This window comes from Ursus americanus, chromosome 1 (genome assembly GCF_024610735.1).
Source record: "Ursus americanus isolate L20-20 chromosome 1, mUrsAme1.1.p, whole genome shotgun sequence".
In the NCBI taxonomy this organism is placed as follows: Eukaryota; Metazoa; Chordata; class Mammalia; order Carnivora; family Ursidae; genus Ursus; species Ursus americanus.
In genome coordinates, this window is record NC_142127.1 from 41,284,584 (window position 1) to 41,304,934 (window position 20,351).

The window sequence follows — 20,351 nt, forward strand, 5'->3', positions numbered from 1 at the left end:
GTGGTTTAAGTACAAATAGATGTGACTCTCAGTGCCAAAAAAAAAAAAAAAAAAATCCTTATAGAATTAGGTCTGTAACACTGACAATGGTGTTCATATTTCCATCAAGGTGCACCGCAGTCTTTATGTGAGAAACTGATCTCTTGGTAGATTTTTCTTTGAGCTCTCTCCTCTATGCCTCTCCATTAGGCAGAAGATTCTCCTGAACAGGTTAATAGCAGACAGGCCGGAAATCTCCATCAGCAAGGAAGATGGAGCCTCCTCGAAACGAGGCATGAATAATGACTACAGACTGTGCAGTGTTCTTTAATAATCTACTTATTCATGTGTCAGATTTTACTCAAATAGACTGGTTTTAATTGAATATTGTATATAAGTGTGTGTATATTACTGTTCACAGAATGGAAGGAAAATTTGAAAACATATGGGTTATGATTACTTTTCTATTTTTAAAAATAATTACTTGTGAGTCTAAACTCTTCTGCTGTGATTAGAGACAAAAATACAGAAAAGTGTTGTCTGGGCCTGGCTCCTAGCTGTTAAATACAATCTTCATTGTGTATGCTATATTGAAATCAGTAGCTCTTAATGACATCAAGATGATAAAAGGAATTTACTAATGAATTTTCTAAATTGCTCTTGGCGGTGAAACACTGTTTGACCTTAGGCCATTACGCACACATATACATCCGTGATGAAGGGTGCAGTAGGCCTGCGTTAGCTTTTACATTTATAAACTGCTGTTCTCTAATTTCACATACCCATAACATAAAAACAGAAACCCAACAACTATAGAGAAATATCCAGAAGAATCCTGCACAGTGTTTCTAAATAAACGATTTTGGTGACTATATTCTTTTTGTTTCAGAAAAGATGATGGAGACACAGATTATGGTTGAGAATGTAGCTGGGAAGAAGTCAGATTATGAGTCTGTTTTCCTTATGAATGTTTTCATAATATAATTTGTATTACAGAAAATGAATTTTTTTGTCAAATGAAAACAGGAAAACACTTTCATGCTAACAGCCGAACTTCACAGCTAGCTTAATTACAAAAGAATGCCTAGTATCTGTAAGGATATAGTGTTGATGAAATCTTGAGGCATTTCTAAATTTATGAGCTAGAATCCACAATGCTTGAGCAAATTCAGATGCCTACAGACCATCCCTAGAGTTGTACAATTTTTTGTGTGTGAACCATGTGAATAAATGAAAGGATATCAGAATGACTGAAACATCAAAAGAGAGTTATCTGTCATTTATCACTATAAATCATGTTTCTACACATTGATTAGCTCTTTCCATCAGTAATTTTTTTTTCTCATATTGGGCAAAAGTATCTCTTTAAGATTAATGGTAACTTTAGATGAAGTTAGGAAAACAGACAAAAAGAATTAAATCATTAAAGATGGAGAAACCCAACAGTGATTGCATGACTTTTGTTGCACATCAATTTCTGTTTGAATGAGAAGGTGCTCACCTGACAGCTGTGATCTGGTCCTCAACTTCATAAACACCCAGCTTTCGATATACTGCATACAGGAGTTTGTCACCTTGGAAAGCTGTTCCTCGGCCATCCACCAAGGCAATGACTATCCCTTCCTTACTTGCAAGATAAGAAATCCAATTAATAGCGAATACAGACCTTACGCTCTGACTGCAGGGACCACCGTACCTAAAGAAAAAAAAAAAAAGAATCTTGGATTCCTTTGTAAAACTCAACTTCACATCATGGCTAAGAATTGCCTTTAGTATTTCCCAGTACATTTGTATGATAAAATTTCAATAACAGTGGCATTAGAACTGGCGCAAAATCAAGAGAGGACCAGGCTTTTCCCAGAGGTTTGCTACAAGGAAGTTGTTTTGGGACACAGCCTCTCCTATTCCCCAAAACGGATACATCTAGGGTTGGCATTTCAAGGAATATGTGTGGGTTTTTCGTCATTTCTGCCACCTGCCACTTGCTAAAAGCAGGCATAAGATATACTAAAAAAAATGCATGGTGTTTTAAGCAAATTGTGTGTAGGTCAGCACTGATTTTGGGTGTGATTCCACTAAATGTATTCCATTCCCTTATTTCATTTCTAACTCACTTACATAAGACATTAAGATGATTTACAATATTTTTTGGCTGCAATTTCTCTATCTCAAAGGTATTCTGACACATTCGGCAATTTGCCATACAAAGGAAATTCAAGGCAGCGAATACAAACCAGTCCATCTAAAATCCCCAAACTTCCTCAATCTATTTTAAATAGCCATATTTTATTTACTCTGATTAGTTGAGGAATATATAAAAACAGCATCAATAGGAACTGTTACCAAGGAGAATGGTTCATTCTATCTCATAAATGTGTATTTAATTCAACATATTTTCAGTAAATAGTTTTTACACCAAAGAAAATATTACATACACTTGAATTAGCAAGGGATACTTCTTTGATCTGTCAAATTGAGGAGGAAGAATCATCTTGTACCATAAAGCTTGGGGGAAAAAAAAGAAAAATCTTCATTCCACTATATTCACAGCATTATTTATTTTCTTTAATAACAAGATAACACAAAATCAATTCATAACTAGTAAATTGTAAAAAATCAGGAATATATTTTAACTTGATTTTTATTACATATTTTTGCCAAATGTATAAATTACTAGAAATCTTGAGTTATTGTTTTTCTAGAAGCACACATTCTAAAATTAAAATTAGATAAACCACTTTTAAAAAAATATCAGTGTTGAAATGGAGCTACAGCAAAGTATAAGATCAATTCTATTTACAAATATATTAAAGATCTTTTGTGACACTCTATTGTTACAGTAAGATTGTTTTACTTAAGACCTTTGATATTATAGGGTTTGGACTATAATATTTACCCTATACCCTATGCTTTTTTTTAAAAAAAAGCAAGATAAGTGTTCAGCTTCATATTCATAAATAAGAAGTTTTTAAAAGATCTTACTAATGTCATCCACTTCAAGTTTCTCAATTTCCTCTTTAGGTAGCTGGATATTTCTCAAAGCATTTTCCAATTCTTTGTTTTCTTCCAGGATTCTAATTTCTTAAAAAAAAAAATAAAATGTTCATTTTTAATTAATAGCGTTCCATGAGAAAAGTCCTTTCTTAAAATTCTTTTGGTTTTAATGTAGATGAAACTGAAACTGTATAAGGAACTGTCTAAGAAGTTTTATTGACAAGCATATTTTTAACCCAGCCTTTAAAGCAGTTATGAATTTATGAGGACACTAATCATTGCCTCCTGAACTGATCTTTATGTCATCAAAACACATTTTTGAGCAGAATCACAGAGGCAACAGTGTTTATTCACCATATTTTCCGATCTTCAACTTTTCTAACAAGAAGCTATGACCTGCGTAGGTGAGTTTTTTTTACCATCTATTAAGAAAACAAACAAACAAACAAACAAACAAACAAACATAATAGAAGTAAACTCTATATTGCTGAAACATCAAATTAAAATAGGGGTGCCAGGAGCGTTCATCAGTTAAGCATTCAACTCTTGATTTTGGCTCAGGTCATGACCTCAGGGCATGCTCAGCGGGGAGGTTGCTTGGATTCTCTCTCTCCCTCTCCCTCTACCCCTCCCACCCCACCCCTGCTCATACACACATTCTCTCTCTCAAATAAATAAATAAATCTTTAAAAAATAATTAATTATGTAGTCACAAAATTTCTTTTTAAATTTTCAATGTGTAAAGTTAAATACTCTTTCTGTGATTTATATATATATATATATATAGAGAGAGAGAGAGAGAGAGAGAGGAGAGAAGGGGGAGGGGTCAGAAGCAGAGGGAGAGAGAGAATCTTAAGCAGACTCTATGCCCAGCATGGAGCCAGACACGAGGCTCCATCTCACAACCCTGGAGCCGAAATCAAGTCAGGCACTGAACTGACTAAACCACCCGGGCACCCCAACATATAATTCTTTTTAAATCTTTTCCTGCTGTACTTAATTAATATAGGATATTCTTCCATTTTTTGTAATTGAATTATTGCACATCGTATCCCTTCAGATCATTTTTGTCAAGGTGGTTATACATCTTTTTAGTGAAATAACAATATATACACGCTATGATCTCTTTCTGTTTTTCACCTTAAAGGATCTTCAAAAAAACTGCTGCTTATATTTGAGCTTAATTATGTTTCACACTTTAATCTTTGAAACTGAACAATCCATTGATCTCCTGATGCTGAAGTTCGGTGGTATATGCAAATGGGTTTCTAGCAATTGAGGGCTTTTTGCACGTTTTATTTTGAACTAGAATTGATACTAGTTATCTTCTAGAGAAAAGTTAGGTTTTCATATACCATGTGGAGTTTGTCGATTTATTTTTCTTAAAAGAAGGTCTGGATGACTTCTGAGATATGGCAGTTTTTACAAAAGACATCCTGCGAACTTCTTGTTTTTGTGCCTTTTTAAAAGTGGTCCTTGAAGATAGGGAACTGGAGGAGTACTTGTAACTACAGTAAGTTTGCCAAACCACTTCCCTTGTAACTCTCAGTTTTCATATACTCATGGCATTTTGTTCCAACATGTTATATTTAATCTTAGAACAAGTATAGATGTTTTGGTATGAGTTGTATAAGATACATAATAAATTTCATTTTAACTTTGGATAATCCATCAGGAAAGAGATACTTGTGGCATCTTAAAAGTTAAAACCAAAAAAAACCCCCAAAAAACAAAACAAAAAACCCCCCACCAAATATACAATTCTAAGCACAATGGAGCCAGTTTTTCATTCTCCTTGTGTGGGTTCTGTGTGTGGAGCTATTATGGTTAAAGGGAACCCTGTGCGGAGCAAGTACACAGAGTGACTGCATTAGAATTGCTTATTTATTTATTTTCATATTTTACTTATTATTATATTTATTATTTACTTATTTACTTTTATCATTTTACCAAGAGGTACCGGAAGTCGGAGACTATACACAAGTCTTGCCAAGTGGGTTAGACTTTGATTCCTCTATTCTTTTCTTGGCTATTGAACTTTCCTGATTCATGGCTTACTGAAATGCTGAAGTTAATTTATAAGCTTATTAATGCTCTATAGTCCAGAGAAGCATTTAGACATATGGTCACCTGACAATTTTCCCACCCCTTGGAGCAAAATGAGGTTTCATAGGACTGTCAGTGGTGGGGGCTTCTCTGTGTGGCTTTGCATGAAAAGCCTGTAACATGGAAGGGGTGCTACCGCCCAGAGCACCTTTCACCATACTTCACTCATCATTATATACTCAGTACCTAACATCCTTAGTACCTAGTACACGATATGCATGTAGTATGTGCTCTCTATTTATCGGTGGACTCTTCATTATGATGAAATACAAAAAGAAGAGTGATGGATCATGTAAGAATTGTTTGTTTTAATTATATTAACTACTATATGTTGCTCACTCATTAAACTATGTAAAGGATTTGTGGAAAAGCTGATCAATGAGGTCCTTCCATCAGCTGGGTAATTGTAACGAGCACCTGCTGTGCTGAAGCAACTAAGCCTCTGTTGGGATGTCTATGTCGAATGCCAACTCTTCTGGGTTTCTAAAGCACCTGCTTCAGGTCCTATGTTATTTTCGAATGACCTTACCCCACTTTGTCGATAAAAGGAAGCCATTGCACTGTTTTCTGCAATGTCTACAGACTTTCATACCATTACATTAGTAATTTCTTCATTCTCGCTCAGCACAATGCAGAGATGAATCTCCACCTGTCTCTGGACTCCATTTTTTCCCAGCTTTTTTGGGCACCTCCCTCCTTTATGTCTTTGACCCCTTCTGGTCTCCTAATATCTTCCATCAGCATTTAACCATGCTCAAATGTTTATTATCTTTCAAAAGCAAAATTAAACTTCTATCAACTGTTTCCAGCCATCATCCCTCTTCTTTCCTCCTCTCCTCAGGCAGACCTATTGAAAATATTGTCTTTTTATTTATGTCCTATCAAGCCTATCAAGTCTAAATTTGCTTCAATCTGGATCCCACCTCAGTTGCTCTGAAACTGGTCTGACCAAGCCAATGGTAATCTCCTTCTTGCTAAATTCATTGATTTAGAGCTGGTCTCAGTTCACTCTCTATAACACTTGACAAGAAGAGCCCTCCCTCTTTCCTGAGATCGTCTCCTCCCTGCATCCTATGATACCATACTCTCAAGGTTATTCTCCTTCTGTTCCCCTCTCTGTCTCCTTCATAAGTTCATGTTTCTCTTCGCATTTCTCATGTTGGTATTCTGCAGTTTTATTCCTACTCTGTGGTCTTATCCACTTCCATGGCCTTAGTAACCATGGATTTCATAAATTAAAGACTTCTTCTCCCTCAGCTTCAATCCAATGTCCAGATCCAAAACTTTGTCACCCTGGGATAGCTCCACTTGGATATCCCATTGGCACCTCAAGCTCAACATTACAAACAAAATCCATCATCTCCCTAAAAACGTTCTTTTGGCCGTGAATCCCTCTTTCAGTAAAAAGCATCAATATCAGTCCACTTGACCAAGCCAGACATCCAAGCAGCATTAATCCCTCCTTTCTATTTGTGAGTTTCCAGTACGATGTATCTATCATTAGGAGACATTTCCTAACCCCCATCCCCCACATACAGTCCCCTGCTTATGTGCTTTCCTGCTCTATTTCCCCCATCCTAATCGTTTACCCCACTGTATTACCCACTCACATGTTTGCATTCCCCATTGATCTATAATCTCCTTGAGGACATGGAATATACCTAACCCAGTACCTGTTCACTTTAAGGATCTAGTATCCAGCACAGTGTCTGGCTTAACTTGATAGGTGCAACAGATTAATATCTGTTGAATAAAGATTTCTGGCACCAAATGAAATGAAAAATGGGTGGAAAAAAACCTCCTACAAATAAATAGAAGACCCAGCATCGGCTCTAAAAGGCAGCTTATCTGGGAATTTATTAAAGATTCGGATTCCTTAGCCCAATCTAAGATCCACTGAGCTGGAATTTCTGGGGAGGGCCTGAGCATCTGTATTTATAATAAATATCTCTGAAGAATTTCATCACGAGGCGAGTTTGCAGAACTGTGTTCTAAAAAAATCGCCTTCTATTCGAGGGTTAGAAAACATATAAATACATATGAGAAATGAGAGTGACATGAGCACTGCACCTATTTTGTAAGTATTGGGTGAAGTAATAACACTTTTGCATGCAGTACCGAAATTGGTATCTGGCAGGAACAGGAGAAGGATAATAAGAAAGTGGAAATTCATGCTCTGAAAAAAGGGAGGCTGACCTTTAACAGTCATGATAAAATGGGAATCATACATTTATGGGAATTTCCATTAAAACAAAATCTTACAGATTTGAATGTAGTATTGCTTTAAAGTGTCTCTTACTCCAGGTTGAGATGAGCCATACTGAGAAATACAATCTTTTATTCTTAAAGGTTTTCCATTATTAGACATGAGGTAAAAAAAAAAACAAACGAAAAACAAAAAGGCAACTTCAAATTAAGCGAAATTCACAGTTCTTGCATTACAGTGCCTGTCCTGTCCAGAGCTTCTGAACTGACTCTGTTTTTCCTCGTTACCTTATTCTCACCCATTTTACTTGAGCCATTGAGCTCGCAGTCAAACTAACCCCAGAGCAGTCTCCTGACTTGTCACCAAAGCTGTCCGGGGAGGGTCACAGGCACGAATCCCGAAGTCCCTCATTGTCCCTCGTCTCCATCAACTTCAACCCCTAAGGTTGTTCAATAGTAAATCCAAAGACAACGGGGAAACTGCAGGGAGAGTATGGGGGCAATCACACGCTTGGATCGCTCTGCCAAGAGCAAAGACGGTCATCTTTGATCTGTGAACTATTTTGAACCAATATCACAGATATGGGATGGAGGAGGTCTGTCTTGATAATGGTTGAAAATGGGAAAAGCCTCTAAATTTCAGGGATTTCATTCGTAGCAACAGTGTGATGTAGCTGTTAAGACAAAAAAGCCAGTGTGATCGTCACCCTCTGCTTTGAACTGGACTTAGATCTGGAATTTGTCTCTAGCTTGGGATGTTGCAAAAAAAGCAGGAATTCTTGTTTGGGAGGGAGGTTGTGCTAAATACCCGAAGTTTCCTTCCAATGCTAAGCTTCTGCCTTTTCCATAAGGCTGACTGGGGAAGGCAGCATGAAGCCCTGCCATCTAACTCATCTGTGTTATGCCAGGTTCCAACTGCAAATCATTACTAAATTACAGAGGATCAGCTTTGACTCAAAGAATATCCAAGTCTATGTGACAGTAAGTTCAATGACCACAGGAGTCCATCAAAGTTCCCCTTGTTGGTGTGGGGAAACTGTCTTGCTGTGTCAGTGTAACGTCACCGGAGTTCAGGATTTCTGCAGACAGTGCATACACGTGAGCGTACCTTGATCAGTGTGGCCGTCGTGGAGGGTGGAAATGGGGAGGCCTGGGCCTGTGCACAGGATGAAAACAAAAACAGGCTTTAGCTTTAAAACAACACTGAGTTTCCAATAAGAAACTGGTCATTTTGTGATTAGTGTCAAGCTCCAGTATATCTGAATTCTACAGCTCCTTTTTTCCCACGGAGAAGCAAATACCACCTTTTAAGTTACATTTAAACAACGCATGAGATCAGAGCCCAATCAAAGAACAGATGTGAGAGAAGAGTGGCCTGTGCACTTTTCCAGGAGTGATCCTGAATAGTCCAGCTCTACACAAACGGCCCCAGGCTCTGCTATGGTCAATGGCCTCCTGAGAAGACATCATGTTGTAGGGGCTAGCGTTAGCTGTGTCTTTATTATCCAATAACCTCCACCAGCATCCAGATGATACTTTCAGTCTGGCTTCTTGGGTCAATGTTTGGTTTATTTTGGTGGGTGGAACCCAGCATCTTTTCTCCCCCCATGTAATTAATAAATGCAGAAATAAATATATATACAATCTATTACCTGTATGCTGTGGCAGGTGACATTCCCTGGGAAACAGACCCGGAAGTTTTGTGGCCCAGAGGTTTTTCTGGGGGTTGTATTAGGATGCTTGCTTCTGGGAGAGGAAGGATGGGGTGGTAAGGGAAGGTGGGCTTTAGTGCAGTCAAAATACAAACCTCAGCTGACCCCACAGGGAGCTCTGGAGCTGAATGGTCTGCAGAAGGGCCTCTAGGTACAAACAGGGCCTGCATTTATAGCCCAGATTAGAGCAGTCATTGGATGTGGCATGGGACGAGCGCGATTCCCAGGGTAGGCACTCAGCTGTGAGCTGTCGGCGGCCACCAGCACTCTTAGCAGCTGGCGAAATGAAGTGGGGGGTTCTGGGTGGCACCCAAGTGTCCACTACATATTACAGCATGGAACTCAGGTTCTCTGTGCAGAAACTGACCATTTTAACAAGGTCTACAAGTAATTAAACACTAATTATCTCTTACTTACTTGAACTATAGGATAAAATAATACCTGGAAATATACTTCTAAAAAATTTTTAAAATCTTTTTTAAGTAGGCTCCACACCCAGCGTGGAGCCCAACGTGGGGGTTGAAATCACCACCCTGAGTTCAAGACCTGAGCTGAGATCAAGAGAGGGAAGCTTAACTGACTGAGTCACCCAAGAGCCCCTGGAAATACCCCTTTATAGGATTAGTTTGCTCTGGCAGTCGATGGGCTAAAAGAAACAACATGGAGGTGAGGGGTAGAAGTTCATTTGCACTTCTTCTTTCCTTGTGGAACATCATTTCAGTAGCACCCTGGATTCCAAGCAAGCTGAAGAGGGGGTAACCTATTTGATGAGTTCTCAGAAGACCTGGATATAAGTAACCCCTTCTTCTGCTCTGTTCCCGGCATCTTTCTGCCTGCTCTTGAATGGATCCTCAGTGCTCTAAGTGCAGCAATCCTGGGGCCTGCGGGGGCAGCCAGTGGCTGTCCAGTCGTACCCATATTCTGTAATTGTAATTCTGAGTAAACTTTAGAGGTAATAAAGCCAATATTTTAATTTCCTTCCTGACCCCTCAGGCTAACTTGGGAGTGAGGAGATTTATTTATTTATTAGGCTCTCTCAAAAAATAGTTCTTTATTGTGTGGAGTTTCAAAATTTTATAGAATTTGATTTCAGAGATTTTCATTTTGACCAGCTTTCCTTCAAAGTTATTAGAAGGGACAAACACATATTATGTTTTGGGTCAGAATGTAAGGAAATGAAGCACGAATCTGAATTTCCTGACTTTAGTCAACCAGCGTCCACCCTACGGAACTTCCGTGGTATGCAGCTCCAGTAGTGACAGCTAGCAGATCTTCTCTGGCCAAATTCTGAGGCAGACTAATGACTGGCCGCCCTGGATACAAATGGCCTGAGCGTGTGGTCGCAGGGGCATAAAAGCATCAATTGTCTGGAGTCCCTCCTTTGCATGACTTCTGTTCCATCAGCATCAGGAAGAGGATTTTTACCTATTTAATCCTATTATCTGGGATTTACTCACCATCTCTTGGAGAGTTTGAAGTTACATAATGAGGCTTTACTCTTAGTCCTAAAGGGAAAGATTTCAAGGTTTTTCTTATGATGGCTCAGTGACTCATTTTACTGGAGCTTCAAAAACACCAGACGATGTGATGCTTCCCACACAGTATATTTTTTGCTAAATGGGAAATTACCATACTGCCGAGCAAGAGTGAGTGTGGAAAAGTCAGGCGATTCAAGTTCTAGAAAGGACTCTTCCACCAACTTTTGAGGAGAGCTTAGTCTGCTTCCTTATCTTTTCAGTGGGCACTCAGACTCAAGCAAATATTAGGACGACAAAGTGATATAAAAAGTGGTAGAGTGCTTTCTAAACGGGTTGAGGCATTGCACAATCGCAGAATGCATATAATTATAAATGAATGTAGGCAAGTGTAGGGTCACTGAGGTCTCTATGTAAATATGTCAGCATATGAACAAGTCTTTTGTAAGGCTTTGCAAAAGGCAATAGTGTTTTGATCTTCTTTACCACAAATGTTCATTCAACAATTATGTGTTATGCATAATTATTATGCAGTAGACATTTTTCTTGGCCTTATGAATGTAAAGATGAAAAGAAAGCAGTCTCTGCCTTCAGGAGAGAAAGACAAACAGATGACTCAGTATAGTTGGTTCAATGATACCACATGCCTGGCATGTAAGCTTTCAATACATGTTGCACAAATACATAGCTTGGGTTGAAAATTCTGCATATAATTTGAGAAGGACATTTAATATGCATCTTTAAGTGCCATAACCATGATCAGCACATACAGTCATAAACAACAATCTCTTGGCTTTTCAAAGATGTCATTGACTCAACATTTTGTGAAAGTATTGTATCAAACTGACATCCTGTGCCATCTTGAAGGGAGCATTTGGGTTAAAATGTTTATTCATGTCTGCAGTCAGTTGAGCTAGGGCTCAGGTTCTGGGGCCAGGGGATTGGGATGAGGAAAGTGGCAGGACAGGGCAGCCTTCCTTCTGGGAAGGAAAGAAACTGGGGTCTTCTGCAATTGGTCAGGGATCTCCATCAGTGGAAGATTCCATTTGTTCTCTGAGTTGCCTTCCACTGGGAGTCGATACCAGAAACAGTGGAGTGGCATGTATTTTGTAATAGCGTTCTCTGTTTGCTGTTCCTCACCAGTGAAACTCAGAGATTAATTACGGGGCTGGGATAGAGAATGGAAAAGTAGATATTTCTCAAGTCCATTTTCCAAATCTCCATGATGCCTACCAAGACCCCAACATATTTCATTGATCTACTGATGCCTAACCTAACCTGTTTCATGGCTTGTCATATGTTCAAGATATAGATAAGCTGTTATGCATAAAATAAAATTATTTGGATAGAAATTATTAACTAAATGCACACACAGCCTAAAAAACCAGGAAGTATTTGGTATGTTTTATTCCCTATGACTTTTTAATATTTGAATGAATTACTTGTATTATGTTTCCCCAATATAGGAAAGACATGCGAGGTGACAAAATTTGACTTTCTATCCTCACTGAAACTATAGAGTTCAAAGAAATATTGGCCTCCAAGGGAAGGAGTTAGCTTTCTGGGACATTATTCTTTTCCCTGGCTGGCAGAGTTTGACATTTCTCCAGGCAAATGGGGCCAAAGTCCAGCAACCATTTTAACAAAGAATGCTGCTTTCTGAGATAACTGCTGGAGTCTTGTTGTGATAGCGGGTAGATGGTGTTTGCATTCAACGTCAACGTCTCGCTGCTGCCGCACACAGTCGGTGAGAGCTCAGGATTTACGGTCAACACATCTCTGCTCCCACCCCGGCTCTGCCACTTTACCAGCAGTGTGGACCTTCTGCAAGTTTCCCTAGTTCCTCAACTGCAAAATATCAGGATACAAATGCCCTCCTATCTTCCTTTCATTTTTTGCCCCATAAGCGTTAGATAAGATAACATAGGTAAGATCCCCATATATAACAAGTGCTCAATAGCCTGTAGTTTAGGACTGATCAGAGGACGGTGGTGATGAGGACGACAACATTGGCAGTGGCGTGGCGGAGCTCGTGTCGGGTCCATTACCTACCATAGCAGACAAGTGCATAGTACTTGGCGTAGTCACTGAAACTTGCTGTGTAATATTGGCACCTTTCTTTCCTTAGATGGCAAGTAATGCACTTTTTGCTTGGAGGATAGCTTCCAATGCTAATTCTAGAGGAAAATGAAAATAAAACTAAGCTGAAATTTTGAGATTGTATTTATCAAAATGTACTACTCCATGTAAAATGACTAATTTACATATTGACATCAAACCCACTCTATTTTTCTCTTGCCAATATCATTTAAAGTGAAGGGGGAATTACAGTATTTTGATGTAGCCTGATTTTCAATCATCTTTGCCTAGAGAGGCACAAGCCTTGAGAGAGAAGCCCTTCGGTTTCTCTGGGGTGGGAGAAATGTCTAACACCTTGAATGGGAGTGAGGTGACCACTTCCCATAGCCACTCATCCCCTACATCTTACAGAGTGCTTGGCAATGCATAGCTCTCCATCTTCCCACCTCTCTTTCTGTACTCCCATGCAAAACATGCAAGGCAAGTCTGGCAGCCTCACCAGGAAAGGGGTCGCTGTTCTTATCATATATCTGGAAGGGGAAATCAGTCATAAGCAAAGTGGAAATAAAAACCATAGTTTTTAAGTGCCTCCTGTGCCTTTCATTCCTTTCTGAAGGAGGTTTAGGGTCAAAGAAGTTCTTCCTGGGAATGCTCCCCCCCCCCACCACATTCCTACACAAGCCAACCTGTACCTACCACGTCGGACTCACCCTCTCCCCACCGGAGCCTTCTGCATGGCTCCTGAATGGGGTGACTGGCTTTAATATACAGACTCCCAGACCTGACCCCAAACCCTCGGAATCAGATTCTCATTTGGGGCAGACTAGATGGTATGATGCAGAATGGGGTCAGGGTCAGAGTCTGTTGTGGCTGGTAAAATAATTCGCTGCTGCTCTGTTCCTTCTGCTGCTGCCCCTGACCTCGCCGAGCGCCTGGTAGAGGGGAGCCGGAGACATCGCTAACACCACAGAGGGAGTCTCTCCAATAGATAAAAGTCACGATCCAGGAGGGAGCAGCAGAGGAAAATCCCTTATTTCCTTGGTTACAGTTCACATTCATGTTCACATTTTGGTGTCATCTTGGAAATGTTAGGTAAGCAGTTAATAGTAAGGGGGTTAGATCAGCATGCCCAGGTACAAAATTCTGGCTCTAAATATAACACCTGCCTCCTGAAATTGTGGGGATTAAATGAAATTACATATGTAAAGTAGATAAAAATGTGCCGGACATATAGCAGACTACCAGCCCATGGTAACTATGACTTTTACTTCCATATCCAGTGAAGGCTGTTGAGGGCTCCATTCCAATCACCAAGGGGACAACTCGACCAATTTAAACACTAATTTAAGATATTAATAGATATTAAAATATTAAAAGAAATCACATGATATGGGAATAACCACAATGCCTGGTATACAGTAGGGACTTAATAAGTGGCTGCTAAATGGATAAATGTCCTCAATTACCTCTAAATTTAGTTGAAGTATTTAGTATCATGTTTATATCTGCATTAGAATTTCTTGACTTTTTTTCTGAAAACATTTTGAGTTAGCTAATATTTGGGGGTGTACGTATTTTTTTAAAAGATTTATTTATTTACTTTAGAGAGAGAGAGAGAGAGAAAGTATGTGTGCAGGAGGAGGGGCAGAGAGCAAGGGTGAGAGAGAGAAACTCAAGCAGACTCCCTGTTGAGCCTGAAGCCGGAGGCAGGGCTTGATCTCACAACCCTTAGATCGAGACCTGAGCCAAAACTAAGAGTTGGGTGCTTAATCAGCTGAGCCACCCAGGGGCCCCAGGGAAGTGTATATTTTTATACTGATGCAGTATACAATATTCTCTGAATGCTTTACCTTGATTCATATATAATTTTTATTATATGAAATGCATATATATACATATATACACATACATACATATATATATAAATGTAATAATTTTTATTACATTTCAGGCTCTAAAAATATTCTATAAATCTAAAGGCCTCTGACAGATTTTCATTCAAATATTAATGTATAAAAATATTAGAATATATTGACATAAATTACCTATAGATATTTCTTCTTCCAGGGTAGCCTTCAAATTCATTGCTAGAATAAAACCTGAAAATATATTCAGAAGTTATTAAATAAGTATTGATCACTAAATGGTGATAGAATTGTTAGTACTAATACTAATAGAATAAACAATATAGTCCAATGTTCACTAATGAAACTATATTAATTGGCACTTACATAGATAAATCATTGCTGTTTATAACTCTGAATTTTATGTACTTACTCTGACTTTTAAATCATAGGAGAAAGATTAAATTATGCTGAATACTCCTTTTTTATTATAGGGATATTGATTCATTGGTTATGAGTTACACAAAATAAGGTAGGATATTGATTAATATCACCCCCTTCCTTACCCATGACAGTTTACTGATTTCTCTATGCTATATTAATTCTGTCCATGATTCCGAAGACATTTTGAATTTATTTTACAGAAGCTCTGACAATAAGTGAATTTGTGGTTATAAACCCAGAAACGCTTCCGCACTATGAAGGGCCATGTTAATTTACCCAGATGCAAAAGAAGTCACAAGAGAACATACTCATTACTTAAGTATCTGGGTCCCGGTTCTAACCTGTCTTAATATAGCCATGAAGTGGGAGATCCAATTTAGTGGCATGATTTTCACTCCTCTGTGAGTTCGTCTGAATATCACGAAGTAACTGTCTTTTTTTTTTTTTTTTCTTTTTGGAAGAGTATAATGGAGTGTAGAAAGTCAGGTTCGGTTACCCATTTATAATTCTTAGGACTGTTCAGTGGCCCAGGTGGGTCTATGTCTTCACTGCCATAAACACTTCGTTATCCCCAAGTAGAAAGAAAAGGTAAGAGAATGCAAATCACTCCTAGGATTGACTGTTCCTCTAAACCAGCATCCTTCCATGTGCGTTGACTAACTTCACATAACTCTGACCGTGGGGACAGTCACCTGCACTTGCCTTCCCCACATCGTCTCAAACTACCAGTGAATAAACTACTCCGTATCTTTTCCAAGCAGCCCCCCGCAGCTTTCCTGTTCCGTCAGAGGCTTCACGGTGGCCTTCATCTATCCTGGCACCCGAGTCCACTTGGCCTTTCCTTCCCCTTTCCCTTCACTGTCACGGAGTCAGCTGTCTTGTTCGTCCTCTATCTGTCCTCAAGGTCATGTACCCGTCCTCTCAGTCATTTAACAAATATTTACTGAATTCCAGGGCTGTGTCAGGCACTATGCCAAGCGCTAAGGACACAAGAAAAAGGAGGTATAGCTTTTCCCTCCCAGAGTCCGTATCTCACTGTTCTAGTTTAGGTCCCCATGGTTGCAGGCCTCGATTAGGACCATGGCTGGGTCTTCCTGCCTTTGGGTTTCTCCTACCTCTGTTTCTACTTCACAGTATGTGGTAGGAAGTAATTGCTCACAAAATGATAGCTGTTATAGATAATGATCTTAAATTTATATAACAGTGAATCACACACACACACACACACACACACACACACACACACACACACACAAATGTCTGTATCTACGGGCTGCCCTTCATGGACTTTGGAAGCTTGCTCCTTTCTTCGAGTGCTGAAGTGTAAAATTTGTGTTTAGAAGCAGTTGCTATTTTAAAAATTTTATACTTTTAGTTAATTATCTACCAAGTATCACAAGAGACATGACCACTTACTAAATATGCTTTCCTGAAAGAAATCATGTTAACTAGCTCTTAGAGAATGTGCAATCTTAATGAAACCACAGCTATCTGAACTAACCTATAGAGTAAGTCACCAAAAACGCTCTTAACGAAGGGGTGGTGCAGTATCACTTGTGTGTCCATCAGTGCCAATTAAAACCTGAATGGTGCACCATGCTTCATGCAATACTTACAGTGAATCCTGTGTTACTCTGAATATATTTATGGCCTCCCACTTGCCACTTGTAATTTGAATAGCATTTTCCTATAAAAAGACAAACATTATGTTGTGTGAAGCTGAGCGTTATTTGAGCAACCTCAAGTGAATGATCTTTGGGGAGATAAATCTTGGAAGGAACATACCACAGTGTCTTTGATATAGTGAATATGTTTGTAGCCATCCTTGTCGCTAAATATTTTGTAGTATGAAATGGCATCATAGCTGAAAACTGGTGTTGAAACAAAGAACTGAAAGAAATGAACAGAGGTTATGCTCAAAAGACAAACCAAACTAAAACTATAGATTTTTTTTTTGTAAGCAGTGGATAGTTAAGATGATAGGAACCAGAACGCCCTGCCTCCCCTGCCTTCCATCACTCACATCTGAAATTCCATTCTTTAGACAGCTTTTCTAGTGATTCCAACAGGCATTTGCACATTCCAACTGCTGCTTAATTGCTGCTACATACCCCTGTGTTTATAATGTTTAATTCGATTGACTGTCTATGCTTGGAAATAATGTGGTTTGAAATAGAGTGAAAAGAATCACGAGTGAGTGTTGGTATTTAGCCAAGTCAGACTTCAAAATGTGGTATTTGACCAAAGTGTGACTCATGAAGGCTGATAGTTCTTTTGATTTTTTATTTGTCTGATGCCAAGCACCTAATGCCAGTGATTCAATGAAGACATTTTAAAGATGAAAATATCATGGCCTGCTAGCCATGGTTTTTCATGGTGGAAAGAAACTTCTAGAACTTCTAGACTTGAGGGAAAAATGTTACCCAGGACAAGCAAGTGGCAGGTTTACTCCTTGAGTTCAGGGAGCAAAGCAGGCCTCGTTGCCTATCTCTGACCTCTTCCCAGGGCCCCCACTTGCCACTTGCTGGGAACTGCTGAATGACCCAAGGAGTCTCTGACACTCAGCTTTCCTGTGCCCTGGAAACCTCTATATCCAGCCCCACCTCTATATCCAGAATGGTATACACAACTAAAACCCTACAAATGTTCTCATACCAAATTTTAACTAGTAGTTTCTCCATTAAAAAAAAAAATAGCCATTAACTGGACATAATAATAATAAAAAAACTCCAAAACATTCCTTTCAATTGAAAAAAAAAAAACCAAAAAATAGTCTTATATTTGTTGGCTTTGCTGTCTTTGGGTTGTAAAAGAAAGGCAAAGTGGTAAAATGGCTACATGAGGACAGAGCCGCTCAGCATCATGCCCAGTAGAGATTCCCACAGATAATCCCAAACCAGGTGCCTCTAACCAGAAGCACTTCCCCATAACAGTGAAACAAGTTGTTCCACTCCTTCAGAACTGACCAAGGGACAACAACCAAACTACCAGTATCTTTTAGTTGCTGTAGGCCTTTTTAGTGATGGCTCCATGTGTGATCTGATAATTGATGCTTTTTGATAAAAAATAATGGTTATGATTACATGATATTAAAATGTAACTTACTTGGGTATGGTGTCTGTAGTGGTCTGAATAGCATTCTCCAAAATTCCCATTTGAACCCAGAACTTCCAATGGTGACTATTATGGACTGAATGTTTCTATCTCCCCCAAAATTCATATTTTGAAACCCTAACCCCCACTAGGATGGTATTAGGAGGTGGGAGCTTTGGCAGGTGACTAGGATGAGATGACGTCACATGAGTAGAGCCCCCATGAACAGGATTGATGCTCTTATAAGAATCACCAGAGAGCTTGCTTCCCTTGTTCCATTCTCTATCATGCAAGGATACAAGAAGTTGGTGGTCTGCAACCCAGAAGAGAGCTCTCACCAGAACCCAACCAGGCTGGCACCCTGAGCTAAGACTCCCAGCCTCCAGAAGTGTGAGAAATCAACTTCTGTTGTCTCTAAGCACTCGGGCTATGGCACTTTGTTTTAGCCACCTAAAGGGAGGAAGATAATGACCCTATTTGCAGATATAATCAAGGTAAGAATTGAGATGTGATCGAATTGGATTAGGGTGGGCCCTGAATCCAATCTAGCTGGTGTTCTCATCAGAAGAGAGGCTATCACTAGACCCAGGGAACACGGGAAAGAAGGCTACGTGATGGTGAAGCAGACATTGGAGAGATGCAACTGTGAGCCAAAGAAGCCCGAGGACTGCCAAGAGCCCCTAGTAGCTGGAAGGAATGAGAAAGAGCTCTTCCCTGGAGGCTTCAGAGGGAGCAGGACCCTGCTGACACGTTGACTTTGGACTTACAGCCTCCAGGATGGTGGCAGAGTGAATTTCTGTTGTTTGAAGCCACTGTGTTTGTGGTACTTCGTTGTGGCGGTCCCAGGAAACTAAGTCTGAATCACTCTGGCACAGAACGGATGGCTTTCACCAGATGAAAAATGGAGTAAGGAGAAACTACCGTCTCCTTACACGATTCATTTGTTAGTTTCATTAATCAGAAGACAGCCTCGGTGGGATTTGGGGTATTGAGACTAATGCCTCTAAATGAAATTGAGAGTGAACTGAGTGAAAAAGAGACCCAGGGAAAAGAAATTCTGGCTTGGAATTTGGTGGCTGGAATTTCATTAGCTTAGGTCGTCATGACAAGCCATTCTTTCATATCAGAATGAAGCTTTGCCTGCTTAGAAAAATGATGATATACCTGCTTCCTAGTAGCCACTTTACAAGGCCTCCCTCTCACTCCTCAGGGTGAAAGACGAAAACCAGGGCTACGTTGTCTTCACCGCTAAAATGGAACCAGGGTCCAAAATATTTTAAGGTGCTAGAGTAAAAACATATTCTCCTCACACCTCTGGTTAGTAAGGAGCTGTGAAAAAGGTTTTGTTCTAGATCGAGACTTAAAATTTCATTTTCATTGAAAAAAAAATCAGAGGGCAGAGTGTTATGTTTTAAGATATCAGAATCAGGCGAGCAGGAAGAATATCTCTGCTAAGCAAAGACTGTTATCTTCACCCCTTTTATTGCACACGCTGAAGACAGCTGCTTTAGATGAGCGGGTAACTTGGGTGAGCTAAAGAGAGTGTGAAATATTTCCGCCTTCACTTTCCCAGAGCCGAGTCCATCATGCATCCTGAGTTAAGTGCTTCTGGCAGCAAGTCACGCCTGGACCCTAGATAAGCGCCCATAACTAGGGGGTCCTCAGTTTTAACAAGGCTATTTCACAGCCCCTTTATCGTGCTTAGATTTTCTGAAAAATTACTCACCTCTATGTGCAAAGCCATTTCAAATATTTTACTCGGAAGGTAAGATTATTTACCACAGATAATTTCTTGCCATTGTTGGTGAACAACCTGAGGTCCTACTCAGCAGAGGCTGATGCCTAAACAGAGTCCACATTCAGTGAAAAACACAGACTTCCAAGCATCGAGTAGAAAACTCATTTTTCTGGCAACCAAATTCGGCCAGCTTCATTTGTGAAACAAGGAAATAAAGGCTTACTTAAAAGTTAAAAAAAATACAAACCCAAAACAACCCTCAGTTTTCTGAACAAAGGGGGTTTTGCCAACACTAAGGGAGGTGTAGTGTGTTGCTTACTTATTTTAAAATAATTTAAATGTGGCTTTGCACTCTAGTTGTGTGCTTTTAGTGCTTGTTCTCCAAATTTTACTACCTCAATACTAGATCCTTTGATTAAAGGCTTCTTTTTTTGTCTGTTCTCCACAGGGCAAGAAGAAATTTGTTTGAAGTGCACTCGTGGTTGTTATGTTTGTGATCAAATACTAAAGGAGATGTTAGGCTATTTGCCCCAAATTAAGACCCTGAATATCCCCTGCGGAGGACAGAAAGTGATAAGTAAAGCTATCACTGTTAGCCTGCAGCTAACAGGTGCATTGCTTTACGCAAGTCATTCTCTCTCACTCTGATTCACAGGCGGTTTCCAAGGGTTTTTCAGTTTAA

At 39.5% G+C, this 20,351-nt stretch overlaps 1 protein-coding gene across 1 annotated transcript in view; it reads right to left on the reverse strand.

Moving 5' to 3' along the window:
* The window catches only part of FAP (fibroblast activation protein alpha), a 70,142-nt gene that overhangs the window by 14,976 nt on the left and 34,815 nt on the right, over window positions 1–20,351 (reverse strand). The window contains exons 13-20 of the mRNA XM_045780769.2: window positions 16,624–16,728; window positions 16,455–16,525; window positions 14,596–14,649; window positions 12,524–12,648; window positions 8,393–8,440; window positions 2,962–3,060; window positions 2,415–2,484; window positions 1,481–1,675 (exon numbers count right to left, since the gene is read on the reverse strand). Of these exons, the coding sequence (XP_045636725.1) occupies window positions 1,481–1,675; window positions 2,415–2,484; window positions 2,962–3,060; window positions 8,393–8,440; window positions 12,524–12,648; window positions 14,596–14,649; window positions 16,455–16,525; window positions 16,624–16,728 (767 nt within the window). The remainder of the gene's footprint in view (window positions 1–1,480; window positions 1,676–2,414; window positions 2,485–2,961; window positions 3,061–8,392; window positions 8,441–12,523; window positions 12,649–14,595; window positions 14,650–16,454; window positions 16,526–16,623; window positions 16,729–20,351) is intronic.